This window comes from Equus quagga, chromosome 4 (assembly GCF_021613505.1).
Source record: "Equus quagga isolate Etosha38 chromosome 4, UCLA_HA_Equagga_1.0, whole genome shotgun sequence".
Lineage (NCBI taxonomy): Eukaryota > Metazoa > Chordata > Mammalia > Perissodactyla > Equidae > Equus > Equus quagga.
Genome location: NC_060270.1, coordinates 35,255,903 through 35,280,556, shown reverse-complemented (window position 1 = coordinate 35,280,556; position 24,654 = coordinate 35,255,903). Strand labels below are relative to the sequence as shown.

General features: G+C 42.6%; 1 protein-coding gene across 1 annotated transcript; it reads left to right on the top strand.

The window, feature by feature from the left end:
- The first annotated feature begins 9,870 nt into the window (after positions 1-9,870).
- ADIPOQ (adiponectin, C1Q and collagen domain containing) lies at positions 9,871-20,924 on the top strand. The gene is made up of 3 exons (XM_046657847.1): positions 9,871-9,955; positions 16,966-17,172; positions 18,043-20,924. The coding sequence occupies exons 2-3, from the start codon at positions 16,974-16,976 to the stop codon at positions 18,561-18,563; spliced, it is 720 nt and encodes a 239-aa protein (XP_046513803.1). The 5' UTR covers positions 9,871-9,955; positions 16,966-16,973; the 3' UTR covers positions 18,564-20,924.
- Positions 20,925-24,654: the final 3,730 nt, after the last annotated feature.

Sequence of the window (24,654 nt, the reverse complement as noted above, 5' to 3'; positions counted from 1 at the left end):
GACCAGTACAGACATGGAAACAGATCATCACAACATGGTGTGACAAGTAGTATGGGGGCTCAGAACCCTGCCACTGACTCTTCGTGATGCAGTCAGGGAAGGGGTGATGTCTGAGCTGGGTCTCCTGGAGCAAGCATTTTGTCCAGGTGAGAAGAAGGAGAAGGGCGTCCTGGTCTTGCACAGGCCCAGAGGCGCGGAGGAGCCATGCACGGCAGGGAGGATGCATTGACAGAGCTCGCCGGGCCACAGGGTTCAGAAAGGCGCTAACATTAAGGGCTGGCCCTGGTGCTTGGCAGACATGGCCTCATTTGGACCTCAAGGCCGGTCTGTGAGAGAGTAGGAAGCAACTGCAGGAGTCAGTGCTCTTCCTGACCTTACTGTTCCAACCACAGTTCACCAGGCCCTCTGACTTGCCATTTCTGGAATTCTCCAGCTTATTCCTGGCTTTATTGTGGTCTATCCACTCCTTCCTACTTACCGTTGGAGGTGAGTCCTTCCCTCCTCCACCTTTTGATTCCTGCTTCTTAAACATCCATAGGGAAGGAGGGTTGAGATCAGCCAGCTGTGAAGTGCAGGTGACATCAGAGGAGGAAGAGAAGAGGAGAGCAGAGGAGAGCTGCTGTGTGGTCTCTGAAGGGAGTTCTGCAGACCAACACTGCGGGGAGTGGGCTCTTGGCATAATTGATCATGATCCCCTCCATCCACATTCAGCAACGATTGAAAGGTTGTGGAGATGGCCTTCCCAAAGTGGGGGCCTGCTTTAGATCCAACCCAGGCTTGTGAATCAGCAGATTGGGATTTTTTTTTAAAGCACAGAGCCCTTTGCTGCAATAACAGCATTGGACATGACTACCCAGTCGAAAGAAAGGATAGTCCTGCACCGTCTAGGATGGCATATTTTCACATTTTTTATAATACATGTTTATCCAGTCAGTCTTGAATATAGGTTTCTCAGCAGACTTCTCTGCTTCAGTCCCTCCAGTTACCTTATCAATCACAATATACACATTTCTCAATGAGAGTATGTAACAATTAGAGCTGGATGGAAGAATCTTCAAGATTCTCACTATTGCAATAGTCAGAAAACACAACACTTGGATCCCTTAAACACTTTTGACCATTGACTAGCCAGTCACCCACTACAGAAACAGCCCACAGCTTTCTCAATCCTTCGGACCTCAGTCGTTTTCTGAATCTACAAAAATGGCCACACTTGATGGTGCTGGCAGAGTGCAAAGTGTTGATATCTCTCCGGCCTCCCAGGAGGAACCTCTCCACAAATGTCACATCCCAGGTGGGCCACCAGAGGAGCCACTTCAATCCCAGTCATCACTGCTGATGTTCTGGGGCGCTGCCCCCAGGTACTCCAGGATGGGCCACTCTGACCTTCCCATCTGGCCCATTGGTCCTTGTGTCCTCTTCTCCGGGACCTTGCACACAGTAGCCACTCAGGAAATAGTGGCTGAATGAATTGTGATTGCAGTAAGATTTTAAAGCCCTTTGAAAGTAAGAAAAGAAAAATAAAGGATGACTCTTCTGTGGGTACAGCTGTTGTCATCTTCCCGTTTGTTTAGATGAGAAAGAATACAGAACAAGGAGATCAAAATCTCCTCAAACTTTTGGAAGAATTGTTCATATTCTCCATGGTTTTATAATATTGCCTGTCGTCTTCTAGAGACAACATGCTCTGACCAAAGAGGTTGGACTGGAGGCAGGCTTGATTCTGTAAAATTTGGTGGTGTTCTGAATGTATACTAAATGCTGGCTGGGCATCGTGCAATATTTAGAGAAAATAGAAATCATCTAAATCAGTATTTTCCAGATGTGTTTTTCAGAACCAGTAAGAGAATACAAGAGATGAGCAATTTTCTCGCTCAAGTTGTGACATAGGAAAAAAAGAAAACATTTACCCAGGCACAGAAATACTATAGGGAGGAAACCTGCATACTTTTATTAACCCTTTCATTTCACAAACTCTTTGACTGCAGAGCTCTTTTCTTTGTGGAATGCCACATGCCGTGTCTGTTAGTGAGGTGCAGCAAGAAAGAGACCCAACAATATAATGATTTAAACACTAAGTTTATTTCTATCTCATGTAGCAGTCCAGGGCAGGTAGGGAGACTGCTCTGTTCCATACACTTAGTCACGATTCCCAGGCTTCTTCCGTCTGATGGCTCTGCCATCCCCTAGAATAGCATCTTTGTCTGTATGGTCAAAACTGGGTCACAAGCCTATAGTTAATAATATGTATTGTATACTTGAAAATTGCTGAGAGTAGATCTTAAGTGTTCTTACTACTCTCCCCCACCGAAAGAATTACCTATGTGAGGTGATGGAGGTATTAATTATCTTCATCTTGGTAGTCACTCCACAATATGTATGTATAGCAAATCATTGTGTTGTAAACTTTAAATATATACAATCATATTTGTCAATTATTCCTCAATAAAATTGGAAAGAAATACATAGTTTCATGTACACACACATGCCGGGAGCCGTGGCTACATCATTTGATGGGCTGTTTGACAGGGTCCAGCCGATTAACGCCTAGGGGTGCAGGGTCGCCCCTTGGTGAAGAATAACCGGCCAGCCCCTCATATAGTTCTGAAACCTGTGCTGCTTCTAATTGCCCTTCATTCCTTTTCCTTTCTTAACCTCCAGTTTTCACTCCTTTGGGTGGCTGCTTGGGAGGCACTACCTCCTGGGAAAATTAGATATAGTAAGAGAATGTGACCTCCTGCAGGTAACTTTCAAGATATTTTTCAGTTAATTATTGGAGGAGCACACAGTCCCATTTGAGACAATCAGAAAGGAATCCTGCCCAGATAAGATGTCGAATTAGGTTTATGGCTTCTGTCTGGTTAATGTTTCCTTCTCCCTCCAGTTCTTTGTCTAAATATATATATGCATCATCCTTCTAAGTTTGCTGGTTAATTGGATGATCAAGAAGTATCTATATATTATTCTTGACCTTCTGCTTTCTGTTAAAATGTTTAGGAGAGGTTTTCTCCTAAAAGCAATAAATAATAAACAATTGATGAGTAGAAGGGCCGAGGGGTGCAAGAATGCCCCTCGGTGAAGAATGGCCGACCGACACCCCTGATATTTTCTGAATTATATGCATGCTTTCTATCAAGGTTATGTCTATACTTATTTCTGTTTTTTATTCTTGAAGATATATACTTTAGCTTAGCTTTTCAGCCCTTTACTTTACTAACAAAATGATACTTTCTCCGGCAGTGTACTTAAGGGACTGTTAGCTCCACAATCTAAAAGACAAAGGAATGCTTCCACCCCCTAAAGGGCATGAAAAAGTAAAGATGTTTAACTGCCCGCTGAGAATGCAGATAGCCCTGGGGATAAGACACCCTGGAGTCGCCTTTTGTTCCCATTAACCATCTACACTAATGGCATAAATGATTGAGGGAGGCAGGAATGGCTCCACCAGGATGCAACCAGACGGACTGCTGTCCAGTCCGGAGGCCTGGACCTTCTCTCTTTGATTTAACTTTACCATGAATTACAACAGATGCCTAGGTACCTATCTCCTTTAGCTTAGAGACAACAAACACTAGTTAATTGCGGAGAAGACTACCATTAACCTTATGCTATATAGAATGGAATGCTAATAAATATTCTTGTGCTCGATTTTTTTTACTTCCTTATCTCGCTGAGAATATTTGTAGAACCATTTCTGTACTAATCCTGAAAAATATATAAACGACACTTGTGCACAGTAAAGTCGGACTTGCTAACACCAACCCAAGTCTCATGTCCTCTTTATTTTCCCCTCCCTCAGTTTTTCGCTGACGCCGTCTCTCCCGCGGGAACCTGGACTCTGCCGAGGCTGGACCCCGGCACACACACAAAACCCACAAAAATCTCTCCCCCATACTGGGTCATGGGCATATCTGTGTTCTAGTTCACAGGTAGAGAAGAATTTGAAGGATTACATGTGCACTCTTTTAAGACTCGGCCTGGAAGTAGCACATATCACCTTCTCTCACATTCTGTTAGTCATATTGTAACTTCTAGGTTCAAGGAGAGCTAGGAATTATAGTCCCTAATAATGGAGACCATTTTCCAGCTACCAGTCCATTAATATGTATCATGGCCACCCAATCAGCCTGCAGTAAAGCAGAGACTAGGATCCAACTCTTCCAACTCCTGATCCAGAGTTCTCATTGCTACACTAGCATTTCTGTACTCAGCAAATACATATGGAGTCCTCCTGTATGCCAGGTTCCATGTCAGAGTACGAGCCTGGAAGTTTTATAAAACACAGTCTCCTAATTACACAATTACTTTAGTATCAGGCTTTATTAATGGATAAACGTTCAGATGTGACTTTAATAGTCATATTTTATAGCTTTTCATCATGCTGCTTTTATTGGCCAAGAGGATACATACTCTTGATGAGGAATAAACACACACAATGAACAGCATTGAGAATCCTGATATAGACCCCAGTGCATTTGAAAAGCGAGTATATGAAAATGACATTTCAAATTAGAACTGAAAAGATAAATATGCATTAAAATGAGTGTTGGGTTCACTAAGAATATAGGAAAATAATAAAGCTGCATTTTATCTCATTTTTTAAAACAGGAGGAATTGCTTATGCAAGACTCCAGACGAGGACCAGATTTTCCTCAGCTGAAGCAGGAAAACTCACACGACCCTACCCAGCCTGGAAATCCCCTACTTATGTACCAGTAGATAGTGGACCAATCAAAGACTGACAACTGTACTTGACAGGCAATCCGAAAGCTTCCCTCTCTTCTAAAACTCCCACCCTGAACGAACGCTCACCAAAGACTGTCTTAGGACTTCCTCTTTTCGGTCTAGAAAACTCACCTTTCAGGCTCCTTCCAGTCCCCACTGGAGTGAAAGTGATGACAGTGACTCCCTCACAGTAGTAAGCTTTGAATACACAGCCTTTGATTAACTCTATAGGTGATCTTGTTCTTTTGACAAAATAATTACAGGTTGGTCAAACAGTGAATTAAAAGAAAATGAAATCATGAACATTCTAGAAGAAAACAAATTTTAAAGAAAGACTTTGGCATGGGAAGAACCTTTCAGGCAAAACACAAAATCCAGAAGCCAAAAGGCAAATGTTAAAAAATTAGGCTAAAGAGGAAGTGGAAGATTTTTGTATAAAACATTTTTTAAAGGCAAAAGATACATAAATTTTCAAAACATATAATAAAAGATTAATTTCCTTGATATACACAGAATTTTTAAAAATTAATAAAAATAGCTCAACAGGAAAAATAGACAAAGGAAATAAATAAACACACAATTCACAGGAAAATAAATGCAAATAACTAATAAACACAGAAAAGTAACTCATCCTCACACTTAATAGAAGAAATAGAAATTAAAATGAGATACTTTAAAAAAATCTGTAAGAATATCAAATATTTAAATGTTTGACAGTATATTAGTGAACATAAGGAAACAGGTGCTCTGATACCATTGGGAGCAGAATACATCACTAGTGAATTTTTGAAAGTCAATTTACGACAACTATAAAAATTTAAGATGTACGTCCTCCTTGATCCTGTAATTCCACGTCTAGAAATTTATCCTACATGTTTGCTCACACAAATGAACAAAGATACATATATTTAGGGATATTCAGGTTTTCATGTATAGGATTTTGTTTGGACATTCTGTTCATTTCTTTGGGATAAATGTTCAGGAGTATGACTGCTGTTTAATCTTTTAAGCTGCCAAACTATTTTCCAGAATGGCTGTACCATTTTCCATCCCCAGTGGCAAAGTAGGAGTGGTCCATTTTCATTGTGTCCTTTCTCAAATTTAGTAGCCTCACTATTTTTTATTATTTTTCTATCTTTAAAAAATTTTGTGCTCTCTACTTTCCCCACTTTTTTTTTTTTAAAGCATACAAAGTCTATAGTTTACAGAAGAGTTCACTTTTGGTGTTGTACATTCTATGGGTTTTGACAAATGGATAATAACATGTATCTACCATTACAGTATTTCTTACTGTATTTAATTTTAGCCATTCTAGTAGGTGTATAGTGACACCTCATTGTGATTTTAATTTGCATTTCTCTAGTGGCTAATAATGTTGAACATCTTTTCATGTGCTTACTTGCCATCCATGTATCCTATTTTGTGAAATACCTTTCATGTCTGTTGCCCATTTTCTAATTGGATTTTTTTTTAATGTTTAGTTTTGAGAGTTCTTTATATAATCTAGATACAAATCTCTTGTCAGATATATAGTTTGCAAATATTTTCTCCCAGTCTATACCTTGTCTTTTCGTCCAATGAACAGGGTCTTTCACAGAGCAGAAGTTTTAATTTTCATGAGGTCTCATTTACCAGTTTTTAAAAAATGGGTCATGCCTTTGGTGTCGCGCGTAAGAACTCTTTACCTAGCTGTACTTCCCTCTATTAGTTTCCTAGGGTTGCTATAACAAATCACCACAAACTTGGTGACTTACAGAACAGAAAATTGTTTTCACTTCCTACTGTGGCAGGATATTCATTATTTATTTTCATGTATGCTATTTCCTGTCATCTCTCTAAATATAATAATAAGACTTATTCTTCAGTTTTGCCCCACTCATTTTTTTGCTATTAGCTTTGTTTTCTTGGCTGTAAATTCTTCTATTTGTTGAAGTTGTGGGCTGTGTCAGATCATGTCTCTTGTTACTTAGCGTTATATACACTTTTTTTTTTTTTAAAGATTGTCCCTGAGCTAACATCTGCTGCCAATCTTTTTTTTTTTTCCTTCTTTTTCTTCTTCCTCCCAAAGCACCCCAGTACATAGTTGTATATTCTAGTTTTAGGTCCTAGTTCTGCTATGTGAGACGCTGCCTCAGCATGGCTGCCTCAGCCTGGTGCACTAACTTAACCACTCAGCCATGGGGCTGGCCCCTATATCTACTTTGCTATAATCCCCTTTGTATTCCTTAAGCTGGGTGTCTGAAATGACATATCCTAGACTCCCTTGCGAGATGAGTTCCAGTTAGATTCTGCAGATGGGAGACAATTGTGCAGATTGAAAAGGGAAGATGGGAGAAGCCATTGTGTTTCAGGCTGTGCCCTTGGCAGTGTCAGTGGCCCCAGCTCCTGTTCAGTGCAGCGGTGGAGCCTCCAGCAGTACTAGCAAGTGAGTGCAGGTTTCTAAGCCACAGCCCAGGGGCAGAGCTGCTTCCTGATCGCTGGGCAACACCCGCTCCCTCCTTTTGTTTCTCCAGCCTTTCCAAAATTATTGTGGCAAATTCCTTGACTAAAACAGTATTTTGGTGTCAGGAATGGCCCAAGGACACAGGCTTTCGAAGATGTGAACAGGGTTGCTTATCTGAACTGGCCTTCTTGCCAGTGGAAGTGGATTACTGTGAGTCTAAAGCACCAGTGGCAAAACGTACTTAAATTAGTATAGAAGATCGCCTCTGATGAAGTGCAATTGTAGCCAAGTCTTTGGAAGAGATGAAGGAATTTTTTTCTTTCTTGCCGCATCTAGGAATCTGGGATGGAGTGAAGGCTGCAAGGTGTGCTTACTCTGCCATCTTGCTCCAATCTTCTGTATTATTTTTCAAAACACAGTGATTATGCTTAGTTATTCCAATCACAATTACTTTTTAAAAATCACAATTAAGCAAAAATATATGACAGTACTTAGCCAAACTTATGGGAAACTTAATTATGTGTCCTGCTGTTTCAATATTCCAGTTCACATACTGACAGGAGACTGAGCTGTAGCCATGATACCCTGGAGGAAACGATTACCTTTATTTGATTATTTCATTCTGGGTAGTAACACTTCTATACTGGGAAAAAGACTAGCCTCAAGGCATTTCTGGCTGAACGTTTTTAAGTTACAATCTCTAAACCAGTATGCCACAGAATTGCGTCTTTCCACATGAAGGCCTTTGTGGTGGATGGCAGATTTCCCTGAGGCCTCAAAATGGCAGGATTTCACAATGTCACTGGCTGACAGCCAGACCCAGTACAGTCTTGGCGTGATTTCTGCAGCTAAAGTCATTCCACCTTGTGCAATAGTTAAAGTCTGCTGTAACCAGCAGCATTCCCATAAGGTCAGAAGAAGATACTTTCTGTGCCAACCCCAAAGCTGTCCTGAAGTACAGGCATGACTCTTGGGGTCTCATAGGCCATCAGGAGAGGTGAAGGACATGAGGTATTAGAAGGCATATGGGTTTTGTAGTCAGACAGATCTGGGTTCAAACTTGGGATCTGTGCCTTGGACAAATCCCTTCACCTCATTGAATTCCAAATACCTGATCTGTAAAATGGGAGACAATCGTGGCTCTCACCAAAGGAAGATTAACTATGCTCACTCATTCATTGACTCAACATTTATCATTGCCTACCTTGTACCAGATCTTATTCTAGGGGTTAAGGGACACAACATTGCAGAGGCAAAGGGCCTGTTCTCATCAAGTTTACGTTCTAGTAAAGAGAAACAGATAGGAACACAAACGAAAAATAAATAAGAAAATGCCACAGTAAAAATAAAGCAGTAATGTAATGAGAGTTGCTGCAGTTTCTCTGTGGTTCCTCCTCAGTCCCGTTTTGGTAATGGTAGAACCTCATTTTCATAGGCCCCTTGTCTAAGCCAGTGGGCCCTTTGAAGGGGACTCAAGACTCCACTCTCTATGGCCTGATGTGTCTTCTCTAGACATATTTGCAGGAGGCCAAGGCCTTAGATCAGACTTTTACTTTACTTTGCTGGTGGACTTTTAGGTTCTCTGTGGCCAGTGGAGGTGGTATTTGGGGGCAGGGAGAGGCTTTCCCAGCCTCTGCCTGTGAACATTCTGTTTCTGAAGGTATTGTAGAAGTTGTTGCTGGGATCCTGAGCCCTTGCCAGGGTCATGATTTAATGCATCAGAATTCATGGCTTGCAAGAACCACCTCTGATCCTTCTCTTCAAAAACGGAACGTGGGTTTGCCAAGAAAGAGTCAAGGTGATGAATGTTGCCACTTCAAGCTTAGGCCTTCTAGGAACCTTAAGTGGGTGGCAGCTTCTGGTCGTCCTCTAGGCCACTCCTAGCTCAGAGGTGGATTAGGCATGTGTTTAAGGCACTGGCAAAATGAGGACTCACAGACACATAAAAAATTGGCTTTAAAAACCTTATCCTGAACTTCGGAACTAGAAAATCTTGAAAGGTGGTGTTCTATTATCACATTTTGTGTAAGTTTTCTGTTGTATTGAATTTGACTAGGAGTGGGGCTCCATAATCTTTTGGAATTCGAAGCTCTAAAGGTCTTAATCTGGCCCTGCCCCACACCGCCCTAGAGACGTCCCCTCATCTCAGTTCTCAGAAGTAACACACAAAGTCTTTCCGAAATCTGGGATCCAGGCTGGAGAGTGGAGGGTGTGCTCTATTTCTTACTCTCTTGCAGTCCTCTCTGACTGTTCTCCCTTCTGAAGTGCTCAATGTCTGAACCACACAATCTCACACTTAATCATGCGTAATGAACAGGAGTGCAGTGGTGGTAATTGGTGCCCCTGAATTATTACAGCAAATCTATAGGGGAGAGAGAGGTCTCCTGGCTCACTGGGCAGTTTATTTTACGTGAGGAAGTTTCTCCCTCACATGCAGAAATATCTTGTTTTCCTGCTTCTGGTCTTGACCCTTGCCCCAACTTCTGTTGCTGTTAGGAGGCAAAAATAAGGGCCAAGGTCTGGGAATACAAGTGTTGTGACTGAAGCTCCACTTGGCCTCCCAAGTCCAAGCTGAGTTGCACCAGGTTCCCTGGGGTGGAGACCTGAGGCAGCTGCCAGGGGCAAGTGCCCACCCATTGGTCTCTGGCCCTCATGAATTGGCCAATGGGAAGGGACAATGGTGAGGTGGGGACTGCCTGCCCCCATGAGTATCAGGCTGCTGAGGCTGGACCATCTCCTCCTCACTTCCATCCTGACTGCAGTGTGTGGTCTGATTCTACACTGAGGGTAAGAGCAATTCGATTAAAGTTCCAGGCTGGGCTGGGGGTGGCTGTCCTGCAGTGGAACCTCTGGCTGGGGTGTTCCCAGGCTTTCTTGTTATAGCAGGGTGGCGATGGATGCCCTACCCAGGCAAAACCCTGGCCAGGGCAGCACTGGTAGAGGCAGATAGGCCTTGGGCTTCTTCCTCGATTCTCCCACAGCTCCAGGAGAAAGGGCTGTTCCTCTGGTCAGACTGCCTGGGACCATCCCGAATGTTGCCTGGGTAAGCAGGATGCTGACCCAGAAAAAAGATTGGGGTCAGTGAGATGGGAGGGAAGGTGCAGTGATAGAGTCCAATTAGATAAGAGGAGAAAGGGATCAATCACTTCTTAGCTTGACCACGGAGACAAAGAAAGAAGCAGGTGAAGAGGCAGCTTGAGAAAAACCTGAGCTCTGATCTCAGACTGGGTTAGGAAGCCAGCTCTGCTGCTTGATTCCACTCAGCAAAAATTTGTTGAGCAGATTCCACGTGCCAGACACTGGGTCGGGTTTATGAGATACAAAGATGTGAGATGTGGTGGTTGTCTATAGATCTGGGGGTGTCTGTAGGTATGGGGTTATCTACACAGATGTGGGGTATCTCACAGGGTGATGAGAGGTTCAAATGAGATAAAGTGAGCAAGGGGCCTGGCATCTACTGGAGCTTGTGAAAAATCCTATTTTTAGAAGACGTTTTCTGACAGAAACAACCAGATCTACCTGGCCTTTGCCAAGCCCAATCCAGCTTACCCCAGTGAGCCCAGCATTTGAAGCATCCTGGTTGTTTTTAGCTGTAGATGCAGAAGGTCGGAGTGGGAAGGATTTTAGAGACCAGGCCAACACTCATGTGCCAGAGGATGTGGGTCTCTGGTTGGGAGAGGTCCTGGTTTTTAGATCAAGCCTCACAAGGGATGCAGCTGCCTCATTCCTGGTGCCTTCCTCCATTATGAGAAAGGCCAGCTCCTCCTGACAAGGTTGAGGAGTGCTTTATACTGGTGGGATATGCCCAAAGGAGCGTTAAGAGCATCAGCTTTGTTCTTGACGCAGTGCAGTGGAAAGGGAGCCCTGTACCTAACTGGCGGCCTTGTTTCCTCCCTCCCTTAAGTCTGAGGAGAGACACAGGCATTGCTCTGTGTTCTTTCTAAAGTGGCTGCAGGGACAAACTTTCCCCTTACTTCTTTTCAAGCCAGGAGACACTTGGCTGAGGTCAGGAGGTAGAAGCTTTGGAGTAGAAGCTTTCAATCAGGAATTCCTCATGTGAAGAGAGACTGATCCTAAAAATGTGGTGGAGGGATGCTCTGCTTTACTAGTTCCTTGAGAATACGCGCGTGTGTGTGTGTGTGTGTGTGTGTGTGTGTTGGGCTTGGGAATGCTGACAGCTTTCCCAGGGCTGAGTGAAATACTGTCTCCCAAGTAATCCTCCTGGGAACCGGACAGAGCTGAGTTGATTCCTGGTTCTGCCATTTATTATTAGGTTGCACCATGTGGCATTGCTGATATTCTACCATTCTGACCTTTAAAAACAGCAATTTAGTATAATTCAACCCCACAGTTGCATGATTTTAAGCCAGCATCTTGGTGTCTTCGAGTCTCAGATTCTTCTATAGAGGGGAGTCAAAAGCAGGGCTATGGGGAGGATTGAATGAAATAAGATCTGGAAGTGCCTTACGCAATTTATACTACAAAGCACTCTTGCTAGTTTCAAAGTGTTTTCATGTCCCTGATCTGACACGATCTCATTTAGCAGATTAAGAAGCTGAGCCGGACAAACCTTTTTAAAGCCCGTGTAACGTGTTGGACAGCTCACTGGTTTGGAAGTCAGGATGGCAATCTCTCAGGGATCATTGCCTTAATCTCTCAGTTTTCCCATCTCTAAAGTTGGGGTCATTTTCCTTGCTTCATGGAGTTCTTGTAAAGATTAAAATAAATAATGTGTAAAACTCCCACTGTGGGTGCTGTCTTCTCTGAGGACCTAATAAATGCGTCCCTGTCCTTCCTCACAGCCTTCCATTTGCGAAAGCAGAGCAGGGGGGAGATGATTTTGGGAGTCCCTTTTGTCCCTCAGGGACTTTATGAACTGTCTTTTCATGCCCTTTCCTGCTGGAAAGATTGGCACTGGGTTTAGTGACCTCTTTCCCCCATTCTGCTGTCTGCTGCCAGTCCCAAAGGAGACCCCCTCCTTGCATTTCACAAGGTTTTGCTGTTGTTACTGAAATTTCAGCAGGCCAAAATGGAATTTCTCATACATTTTCACATGTGAAATGAGAGATCCTCTGGCCCTTTAGGATGCAGGGAACATCATACTCACTCCCTGGTATAATTTTAAAAGTGAGCACCATGAAAGCCAGTGCAGTGGAAAAGAACTCAGGTTTGGACTTCAAAAGGCGCCTCTGCACTCTTTTCCTTGTCATCCTTGGCCAGAAGTTACTAAACCTCTCCGGTCCTCAGATTTCTCTTGTGGGAACTGAGTCCTGCCTCCTGGAATTGTAGAGGTGAAGTGAGATTAGAGGGGTGGTGGAGGTACAGGGGTGGTCCTTAGCAGGTAGTCCATAAACATGTTTGCTTCCCTTCTCTTCACCTATATTTGGAATACTTCATAAGTTTACAAAACACTTATTCATACTTTGAGTCAATTAGTTCTCACAATAATATTGTGAAATAGGCTAGGTAAGGATTACTGTCATTAATAATGATATTTGCAGACAAAGAGCATGAGTTCTGGGAGATGCGGTGGGGGCAGGTAAGTCACCCAGTGAGTTAATGGTGGAGCCTAGACTAGAAACCAGGTCACTTGCATCATAATCTGGAGAGTTTTTCACAGTATTCTGTCCCCCATCCTATGGAGTGAATATTAAAAGGCAGATGTGTGGCCCTGGCGCTTTTCCCCCTCTGGCTATGCCGAAGAGTCCATTGTTGGCTTTGGAAAACCAGAGTTGGGTTTCCAGCTCCTCTACTTCTACCTCTGAGATCTTGGACAAATCACGTAACCTTCCCGAAACCCACTTTCCTCATCTCTAAAATGGGTGCAGTCATAGTTCACCTTGATTGAGCACTGACATGTGCCAGGCACTGTTCTAAGTGCTTTATGTGGATTATGCCACTTATCCTCCAACAAACGGATGACTGAAACGTGTAACAGGTAAGAACAAATTATTTTCACTAAGCACTGAGATCACCGAGCATGTGTTTCCTTTTGTCCCTCATACTGTCTCTCAAAATGATTGTGAGAATTAAATGAGATATCAAGAGGTAAGGACTTTACAAATGACATTCTACACAGACAAAGCATTGTAAGTAGAACTTGGGATTTAGCTTCATGATCCTCGTAAAAGCTTTCTTTACAGGCACAACTGAGTCTTAGATTATAGTCTGAGATTACAATCTCATTTAATAAAGTTTTCCCCTATAGAAATAGCAGTTTTCCGAAATCAAAGTGTAACGATTGCTATATCTAAACAAAGAGCACAAATCATTTTGGAATACATTTTTTGAAAATTGGGCACCTCTGTACTGACCTTCAATTGTTATCAATTGCAACCTTCTTCTTCAATTGGAATCCGTTCTTAGCATCGGAAACTTCCTAGAATCATGTACCCATCTCCCCTCACCCCTCCTTTTAGTACCTCCACCCCATGCCACTGTCATGGAACCCAGACTGGTTGTCCCTGTTAGTGGAGAAATCTGTCCACCACACGGAAGTGTTGAGGACGGAATGCCTTCCCTTGGGCTGGGAGAGTAGAATCTTGATTTTTTTTTTTTTTTTTAAGGTATGCCTTTTTTGGTGAGGAGGATTGGTCCTGAGCTAACATCTGTTGCCAATCTTTCTCTCTTTTTTTTCCTCCCCAAAGCCCCAGTACATAGTTGTATATCCTGCTTGTAAGTCCTTCTAGTTCTTCTATGTGGGATGCTGCTGCAGCATGGCCTGATGAGCAGTGTGTAGGTCTGTGCCCAGGATCCAAACTGGCGAACCCCCAGCCACTGAAGCGGAGCCTGCAAACTTTACCACTATGCAACCAGGCTGGCCTCCAGAATCTTAATTTTTAAAAGAGGAGGAGGAACAGAGAATTCTAGAGACCTTCTGACTTTTCACTCCCTCCAGTGGTTTGGAGTATGCCCCCAATTACCCTTTATCTTTGGGGCTTTCTGTAGATGCCTCCACCTCATTTTCTGTATTCTCTCCTCCTGTCCTCCGTGGAAAAGAACACAGCCTCATAGATTCTGCCCTCACCATTTCTGGAGAAAGCAAGCACAGAGCCTCTCAGAGGTCTTCTCAGGAATTTGATTGCTAACCCCTTAAGGAGCTAGGATGGAGGTGACAAATATGGGGAAAGTTTAAAGACATGAAATCTTAAAAGTTTCAGAACAAGTATTCTTCCTACATACAAAAAGTGCTTGGCTGGTCTCTCCTCCTTGGCTTCTCATCTAACTCACCTCTTTTTTCTTATCTTGGGACAAGCCAAGACTAAGCTATGACTTCTATTTCCAGCCGCTATTGGGAACGCCCTTCCAAGCCCTCCAAATCCAGTAGAGGGCAACAAAGGTACCTGTAGATGGTAAGAGTGAGCCTTAGCTAGAGACTCATGACCACCAAGGGGCAGCATCCGCCTCCATCAGCTCCTGTCTCTGCTGCTGTGTCGCCTCAGTCTCTCTGATTCCCCTCCTCTCTGCCTGACAGTCTCATTCTCTATTCTCACTTTACTTGTAAGATCCTGTTAGAACTTGATAGTTGATAAATGATGCATCAGATCAATAGAGAGGGAAAAGATTAATTTAATAAGGTATCTTTAAACAGCTAGTTTACAAACAGGGAGAAATTGAGTATTTTAGATCACAATTTACACCAAAACAAAATATCAGAGATGGATTAAGGAGTGAAATTTAAAATATATCAAACAACAAAGGAAAATAAAATAGAATTTTAACCAAACCCTCGCATGAATAAGGACTGTTTAACACTTAGAAGCAGAGAAAAATATCAACAGAGTTGACTACATAAAAACTAAAACTTCTGTCACCTAAAAATAAGGATAAACGAAACAAAATAATCTGCACTCTAGAGAAAATAGTCACAGCCTATGTGACAAAGTGTTTGTATAAAGAGCTCACACAAATCATTTTGTCCCTAATAAATTAAGTGACAAAAACAACTAAGAGAAGTATCTTGAATGGGGACATTAAATTAGGATAGGAAATTAAATTAGGAAATAGACCTTTAATAAAATGTACGACTCATTAATGATCAAAGTAGGGAAGTGCCATTTCTTTAGTTTGCTAAACTAGCAGCAACAAAAATGGTGTTTAATGATAATATCCGAAGTTGATGAAGTAGTTAGGTAGTGATGTGCACACTCACACACTGCTGGGGGACAGTAGAACAAACTGCAATTTGGGAATATGCATCAAGAGCCTTAAAAATGTCCATACTTCTTGTCCAGTAATTTTACTTGTGGGACTATGTCATAACAGAACAAGAATTTTGGGATAAACTATATGCTAAGGATATTTGTTATAGATTTTAAAACAATATCTTAAAGTGGAAGTAAGCTAAAAGTTCAACAAAATGGAAGTGCTGAAGCGTATTTTGGTTAAATCCATGTGATGGACTAGCACACACACATTTAAAATGATGATTATAAAAACTAGAAAATGACCAGGAAAAGATAGGGGAATAAAATTTCTATGTAAAGTGTGTTTTCCACTATGTTTAAAAACAAATAGAGAAATTCTTAGGATTGGGGATTGTTTTGTTTTTTGTAGTTTCCAAAGTGTTTATATTACTATTTTAATGAACACATGAGCATGTATTTTTGCATGTGTATATATGTGTGTACGAAAGATGAGTTGATTGTGTCACATGGAGAGGGCATTATAGAGCCCCAGGTAATGAATGGGATTAGGGTGGGATTCCAGACACCATATACATCTTTGGGGTAAGATTGCTAATTAAGATCTTGCCTGCATTCCTTACAAAGAGGCTATTTCCTGAAGCCAAACTCAATTTTGGAGACTTTGTGTAATCTATGAGACAAGCAAACTGATGAAAAATAGTGAGTCTTTAGGGTAAAAAAGTACACATGGACTGTGTTTTGTTTAGAATCACGTGCTTGGGATTAACCACTTTCGAACTCCACAGAGGGTCTTAGTGATGCCTGTGGTCCAGGATCCTAGGACATATTTCCCCCTCTGTGGTGCTTTCTCTCAATTCCCTGGTAAGACAGGGATTGGGAGACTAAGAGTCTGGCAAATCAGGCGTGGCAGGCTAAGATCACTCTAATATCAGAGGTAGATGCTGGGAGGGGACAAGAGTTCCTATGCACGTAAAGGACTGCCTTCTGGGAGGGGGACCTAGAGAAGCAGTCTGAGACAGGGAGTCTCTTGGCCACCTGTGCCACTTGAGCTTTGTGAATACATATTTCAAATGTACTCTACCCTCCCTGCTTCTTTCCCTCTTCCTTTCTCCTTTTCTTCCCTCTTCCTACCCTCCTCTCTCTGGCTCTCTTGCTCTTTTTTTTTTCATTATAAATACTTATTTAATCCCTACTCTCTACTGGGAGGGTGTTAGGCTTTGCCCCCAGTGCTTGTAGTTTAATGGAGGAAGGAGGCAAGCCAATCAGGCATCCCAGCACACTGCAAGAAGAGCAATGGTGAGGGCCCTGGGTGACACAGAGGTGGGACAACCAACCCAGGTTGGGGAGGGAGGACCAGGAGGAGTTCCTGAAAGAGCTGACGTCCCAACTGTGTCCTAAAGGCTGAGTAAGGATCAGGCAGGTGAGAAGGTGTAAGTAAGGGTGGCCCAGGCAAAGGGTCAGTGGATATTCTCATGGGACAATGTGTCTCTGGTTGTCTGACTAGCTCAAGGAAAGACTATGTGTGTGTGTGTGCTTGTGTGTACATGTGTGTGCATGTATGTGTATGTATGTATATGTATGTGTGTGTTTGGGTTGGGTGTGCTGTTTGGGGTCTGCTCTCATGGCTGACAGTGCAGATTTGGATTCCAGGACTCAGGATGCTGTTGCTCCAAGCTGTTCTATTGCTACTAGTCCTGCCGAGTCCGGGTGAGGTTACCACGACTGAAGAGACTCTGCCCAAGGAGGGCTGCGCAGGTTGGATGGCAGGCATCCCAGGGCATCCTGGCCACAATGGGACCCCAGGCCGTGATGGCAGAGATGGCACCCCTGGCGAGAAGGGTGAGAAAGGAGATCCAGGTAAGAACAAGGTTTTTGGCCTCCTCCATCACAGACGTCTCCTGGGTATAGGAGGGCTTCTAGAATTAGACTAGGGCATTAGTTATCGACTCAGACCTAGTTATGGGGAAGAAGCAAAGCTTTTTTATGTGACTTACGAGCAACCTGAAGTGAATTCTGGGTTGGCTTTCTGGTGCTGAGAATAGATGTTATCTGTAAAACCAGTGCCATTGACTCTGCTCTATCTACATCACCCTCCCCATCTCCTTTCCCACCCCCACTTCCATCCATCCCTATTCCCAATCTGTTTATATTCTTATTTCTCCTCATTTCCACTTAATTCCCATTCCATTCAGTGGCATTCAACCACACCATGAACACCTCCTGCAGCTCACAGTCCTTCTCTTGGAGAACTCTTGGTCTACTCACGAAGACAAATCTAACGCACAAGGCTCTGTTAGAGGTTACTACAAGGAAGTTCACTCCAAATATGCCAAGTCCAATGTGGACAAATGTCCAAGGTATAGAACAGAGAGAAAATGCCCTCAATGCAGGCCTGGATTAAAAATGAAGGCTTCAAAGAGGAGGCAGGGCAGAGGGAACAGAAGAGCAAAAGTACGGTTGGTTGAGCCAGCACATAAAGGGTTGGGGGCATGGAGGGTCTATGATGGAGACTTATAGGAGAGAAGGTTAGCAATGAATTGATGGGATTCTGCTGGGGGGATGTGGAAGGAGGACGTGAAACTCTCCCCTTTGGGAGCTCCCATTCGTTCCTTGCTCTGTAAGTCAAACAGGTTGTGAGAAGGCTCCATAGGGACAGTGTTTTAGGCTGGACCTAACCTAGGCAGGAGTTCTGTCCCTTGTAGTCACTGAAGTCTGCTCCTTCTCTAGGTCTTGTTGGGCCTAAGGGTGATGCTGGTGAAACTGGAGTGCCTGGAGTTGAAGGTCCCAGAGGCTTTCCGGGAATCCCAGGCAGGAAAGGAGAAGCTGGAGAAAGTTCCTATGTATACCGCTCAGCATTCAGTGTAGGATTGGAGACCCGAGTCACCGTCCCCAATGTTCCCATTCGTTTTACCAAGATCTTCTACAATCAGCAAAACCACTATGATGGCACCACGGGCAAATTCCACTGCAACATTCCTGGGCTGTACTACTTCTCCTACCACATCACAGTCTACTTGAAGGATGTGAAGGTCAGCCTCTACAAGAAGGACAAGGCTGTGCTCTTCACCTATGACCAGTACCAGGACAAGAACTTGGACCAGGCCTCAGGCTCTGTTCTCCTCTATCTGGAGAAGGGCGACCAAGTCTGGCTCCAGGTGTATGGGGATGGAGATCATAATGGGCTCTATGCTGATAATGTCAATGACTCCACCTTCACAGGCTTCCTTCTCTACCACGACACCAACTGATTACCACTAACTCAGAGCCTCCACCAGGCCAAACAGCCCAAAAGTCAAAGAACAGTCCACAGGTTTCCATTGTAGTTAGGAGAATGATTTTATTATCTAGTTGGAGGGCTCTGAACATTAGTCACTCATTTACTCATTCATTCATTTACCAAGTACCTTTAAAAAAATCATATATTGTGTTCCCAGTCCTGAAGAAGACATATTCCCTGGCCTCAAGAGTCTGGATGTATTGGCAATGAGAGGATGGTAACATTTACTGGGGAGTTTCAGATACATGACAAGATAAACTACAAGAAAGTCTTCGACAATGCTATTCTGTGCCCCCTGTTTCTCCTGATGTTCATGCCAGTCCTGTGAGGTACACAGGAAAGATATTATTCTTCTCTTTTTATACTTGGGGTCCTGAGGCTGAGACAGTTAAGTGAATACCTAAGGTCACATAGGTATTCACTGGCGGAGCTAGAAATCAAACCCAGGGCTGTGGCCCTTTTCCACTAGCCTGGGTCCTTTTTACAGAATATACGGCCTCTTTGGGGATGTTGGTAGGGGTCTCCCACCTAGCTCACCTGGCTCACCTTTGAATTTGCCTTCATCGTACGTTAAGCCTTTCCCCCAGCAGAGCTCCCTCAGAGAAGGTGGTTCTATGACTAGGTCTCATCCCAGAGGGATGAATCAGTGGCCCCTGCGCTATTCTGTACTCCTCTTCTCCGTGTCTTTCCTTATACTCTTCCCTCTGGCCCAGAAAGCCAACTCCATCTCCAAGTGCTGAAATCCTCCCTGTTCCTCAAGGCCACCTGGTTGAGAAGCTTCTCTGATGAGACAGCTCTTTCCTGCAAACCTTCCTCGCACACTGTTCCCCTGTGACCCTCCGCATGTGACCCTGGAGGAGAATCCTGGGTATGGGAGACAGCCTCCCACCAGGCCAGGGACAACTGCCTGGGGAGGACTGTGTTTCCTTTCCCTCTGAGTCTCCCGGCAGGTTTACGACAAATGCCTCATGAAGACCAGTCTCTTGAATCTCACATCTACCCAGAATTGACTCCATTTCAGTCTCTCCATGTAACTAATCCTTATCTACAAAAAACATTTTTATTTTAGGAACTCCCTGATTGTGAGCATCCAATCTTTGCTCCACTGAACAGCTGAATCTTTTCCACTGGGGTTAGGGATGATCATGCCTTCCAGAACACTTAAAGAATTTTCCCTCAAGGAGGTAGCTTGAGTCTGTGATGAAAAACCCACAAAGGAGTTCGGAAACCATTCTTTCCTTGAGTACCAGCTGGATCTGGGAAGACGGGCCTTCTGAGTCTATTCTTGTTCTTTAACAATTCCACAAAAAGAAAGAAGAAAAGAAAATGATAACAATCTGAAGTGATGGATATGTTAATTAGCTTGTTTGTGGTGATTATTTTACAATGTGTATGTATCTTCAAATTCTACATCTTAAATATACGCAATTTTTTACTGTCAAAAATTCTTCAAAAAAATTACAGATCGTTGATAGTAATAAACAGCTTCTCAGGAGAGAATAGCTTGAGTAACACTCTTCAAAGATTTTAGCAAAAGCAGAATTAATAGGATTCTGGATAAATATAGAAGTGGAAAACCTATTTTTTGCTTACGGTTTTAAATTCTGAATGATTCCCTTTTATACGTGTACTGCTGTTCATTAACTATTATTTCTACATATAGAGCCTTGTCTCTTAAAATGCTTACCTATCATTATTTTCAAGTAAAGATACTGTCCAGCATTAAAAGCAGAAGCACTTGCATCACGTGCCTTTTGTTTTCATTTTTGGAGAAAGACATGGGGGTTAGAGAGGAACAAAGCGATAAACCTTGTGTTAGGCAAGATTCTACGTTGTAAACGACAGAAAATCCAACTCAAACTAACCTAAGGAAAAAAAGGTATTTCCTTGCATAATGGGAAATATCAGAGCTGTTCTGTCTTCAGGTAAGGCTTGAACTAGTGGCTCAAGCGATATCATCCAAGACCCTTTTCTGTCTGTGTTTCCACTCTGCATTCAGCGGGGTAGGCGTCCCTTTCAGGCTCTATACTGTCTAGTTCTAGGCTCTCCCTCATGATATCAAAAAGACTGTAACCTGGGTAATTGTAGGGCTCACTTCATTTGTTTCCCTTCTCTTACGGATCATAGTCCTGCACTACCTGTTGTCCAATATCTGAAATTTATTTTTCGTCTATTTCCTCCAGTTTTCTAGTTGCTTATGGTGGGAGGATAATTCCAGACTCCATTAATCTGTCATGGTTGGAAATGCAACCCCAGAGTTTTAAGGATATTTCATCAGTTACAGTTCCAGCTTATAAATCTTTCGTTCTTTTTGCCTTCAGTACTATGAATAAGAAGACTTTAGAAAGTTAGTAATGGTATCATCATACATTTAGTATTGTGTTGTTAATGAAGTATAAAGGCACTTGCTTTTATGTAAGTTTCTGGTCATTTATCAGTGGAAGAACCATTTAACAATATTTTTTGATTTTTTTCTGATTACAAAGATAATGCATTTTCATCACAAAAAATTGGAAAGTACAGGACAGTTTCAAGGAAAAATAAAATTCAATCATAATTCTGCTTCCAAGAGACTATTACAGTAAACATTTTGTTCTACCAGTTCTTTTGTGTATATACATATATACATATATAAGTTGATAGTGATTTCTTAAGCTACAGTATTGGGGGACAGGGTAGGGTATCACAAATAACCCTCAAACTATAATTTAAACCAAAATTGTCAGAATGCTTTAGAATATAGTTTGAAGGTAAAGTAATTTAGTTTAGTGGATATTTTACATGTAAACAACCTATGCAATATATACATATATCGAATCATTATGTTGTACATCTGAAGCTAATATAGTGTCAAATGTCAATTATATCTCAATTTAAAAAAGCCCAGTGTGTTAGAGGAACGAATGTTAGCTTTCGCTATGGTACAAGGATAGTCTTTTCTAGGGTTAGGCTGACTCTTCCTTGGTTCACTTGCTCAAAAACTGAAGGAACTGTGGACTTTGTTTTCAACAAGTCTAACCACGTGTGACAAAGAGGTAGCTGATTCTTTTTAGCCTAATCCCCATGCCTAGGAGTAGAAGGTCAGCATCTCCAATAATAAAAGAAATGCACGTTAAAAATGAAAAAAAAAAAACAAAACCCCAACCTTTGTTTGGGTTCTCAACACTTTTGGATTTATGGCGTACGTTGCATTCTAGAAATTTTGGCAGCACTCAAGGAGAGCTTGCTGACTAAGTCAGGGGTCACTCCTCAGCAGTGGTGGCTCCTGTGAGTGTAAAAGCACCCTTCACTAGCACACTAATTATTTGGTTGCCTTCTATACCGCTTCACAGTTTGAGAACGCGAGGTTCCATGACTTTGCTCTCCTACCTAATTTCCAGTAAATGGATCTTAGTGAGATGAATCTGCTTAGGGAGTGGCGTTTTCCGAAATGTGTAATTTTCACAGCAGAAAAAGAGGTGTTTGAATGAAGAACCTCAGGGAGTCAGGTTAAGAATGGGATTATTTCTACAAGGTGATGCCTGTGCTGGGCTTAACTTCTTAAGAGCTTTCTTTTGGACTTTACCAAAAGCCTCGTTTCAAGCATTTCTTAAGGTTTGCTCTTCCTGCAATGTTTTAATTTCCTTAAATTTCTTGAGCCACTTAGTACAGTCTTTTGTTGTGGTGTAGGGGACAAGAAAGGGACAGGGCAGTCAAATAAGGCGAGGCTTGCCCTAAATCAACCTCCAGTGTTTGTGGAGAGGAAACAGTAAGCTGTGTGGCTTGTGTTCGGAAGTGTCTGACAGGGAACAGGAGGCCTGTGGCAAAGCTGAGAGAAGCTGCAAAGCCACTCCACTCACAAGAGGGCCAAGTGGAGTCACCTAAGACACAATGTTTGCTTTTCCTGTATTTCTCCTGGAGGAAACAGACCATTTAAAAGGGACAGGAGGAAGAGGAAATTTGGATTACATAATACAGTTGTTAAAAAATTGGAATCACACTGAACATTCAGCGTTTGCCCTGCCTTTTTAAGTAAATTGAATATTTTTCTATGTCATGGAATACAGTTTGTAAGTGTGATTTTTATATGGATGCACAGCGTTCCACCATACAGATATTTCTCAGCCAGCCAGGGACCACTGCTATAATGGAATACCAGAAACTGGGTGACTAAAACAATAGGAGTTTATTTCTCACTGTTCTGGAGGTTGGCATGTCTGAGATGAGGGTGCCAGCACGGTTGACTTCTGGGGAGGGCCCTCTTCCTGATTTGCAGATGGCTGTCACTCATGTGGTGGAGAGAGTGAGTTTATCTCTCTGTGTCTCTTCTTATAAGGGCACTAATCCCATTCATGAGGGCTCTATCATCGTGACCTAATTACCTCCCACAGGCCCCAACTCCAAATACCACAATACAGGGGATTAGGCCTCAATAGATGAATTTTAGAAGGACACAAACATTCAGTCTATCGCAGGGTGTCACAGTGATTTATTTGGATGTTTATACCTAGAAATGAAACATGCTGGCAGATGTGTGTATAGATGGGGCAAAATGCTTGACTATTGACTATTTTGAAGAATGGTGTCAGAGCCCAAATAACTTGGAAGTCTCCACCCTGGGCTGGTTGGCTGAATATTAATTACGGCTGGAAAATAGAGATGAGGAGAATGGCTCACAGACTTATGGCTGTGTTTGAATGATGTTATTAACAGAGTAAACTTTATAAAACCCAGGCTTATGAAAGCTGAACTGTTTTCTATGATTTGAGCTTGTAGAAAACTTCCTTAATATGCCACTCCTGCACACACAGCTGTTGACTGGCTGAGGTCTGGCAAAGGGCGAGCCAGTGCTCAGTGAAGAGTTGAAGTAGCCGTTTTTTCTCAGATTCACACATTTCTTTCGACTTATTGGCAGCAAGATATTATCTGGTTCATAGTCTTGCTTACTTGGCAGACACCTTTTTTTTAGTAAACATGAATACATTAAATCTGAATCCTAAAGACAAAGACCTCACTGTTTTCTTTATTCATGACACAATCACAGTCACAAAAAAGGAAGCATGAATTCTGGTATTCAAATGAAGAAAAAGTTCTATGGAGTTGTTTTCCCATCCTGGAAAACTTTCTCTCAGAGAATAATTTTATGATGATGGTTCTATGAGCAATGATACAATGCTGTAAATGTTTGCATGCCAAACTCCTTTCAACGAGGCAGTGTTTTCTCTGGAAACTGGAAATTGTGACACAGTCCGGGCAATAGCATACTCCCTGTCCTCAGGAATAAAGGGGAGGAGCGCTGAGTGGCACTCAGGTGTAATAGAGATTTAAGGTATTTCCAAGTATTTATATTTGATCAGGTGATCAAATATAAATAAAAATATGCCACGATTTCCAAGATACAGCAGAAGAAGTTACCATTACATCCCGTCTTTTCCTATTATAGTTCAGTCTCATAAAAAATGCACATTTATTGAGAGAGATGTCTTTGAAACGTGTAGGGAATTACAGCCCTCACAGTGAGCACGAGAACTGAGATGTGAATCTGTTGTTTCCCTTGTTGTTCTTCAGTTATCTTCTTTGGACACAAGCTTCTCACCAGGCTGTGTATTATCCGTTGTATAAAGACGGATATTTTTCATTCTGTATAGCCACTGATGCAAGCCAACTACAAAATCCTTAAAAAGGGATCGTCAAGGGTAATTCTAATAGATTTGGCTGTTGCCTTAAGCACTGGCAGAGACTACCGGAACTCACTGATATTTGCATGCTCCTCTATATTTCCCCGCCTCCCCTGTAGTTAGGTGGGCCCCATGACTAGGTCCGGCCAATGGAATTGGAGCAGAGGTGGGTGTCACTTCCAGGCTGAAGTAATTAAGTGTCTCATGTGCCTTCCCACATACTGTGTTCTCCTTCCATAGTGACAGTGGAGGCCAAATGTTAGTGATGGATGATGGTCGAGTCACAGGGTGAAAGGAGCCTGTATCCCTGAATTACCCTTTAGAAGAGAGTCTCCTTAAAGAGTTTCCCAATTCATGACTATAACTTGCAAGAAATAAACCTTTATTTCGTTAAGATTTATTGTG

Excerpts from the sequence above, each read along its gene's own strand:
- ADIPOQ (XM_046657847.1), top strand. The coding sequence starts at position 16,974 with ATGCTGTTGCTCCAAGCTGTTCTATTGCTACTAGTCCTGCCGAGTCCG. Across the intron at positions 17,173-18,042 it reads GGGTGAGAAAGGAGATCCAG|GTCTTGTTGGGCCTAAGGGT; the intron begins GTAAGAACAAGG and ends CTCCTTCTCTAG.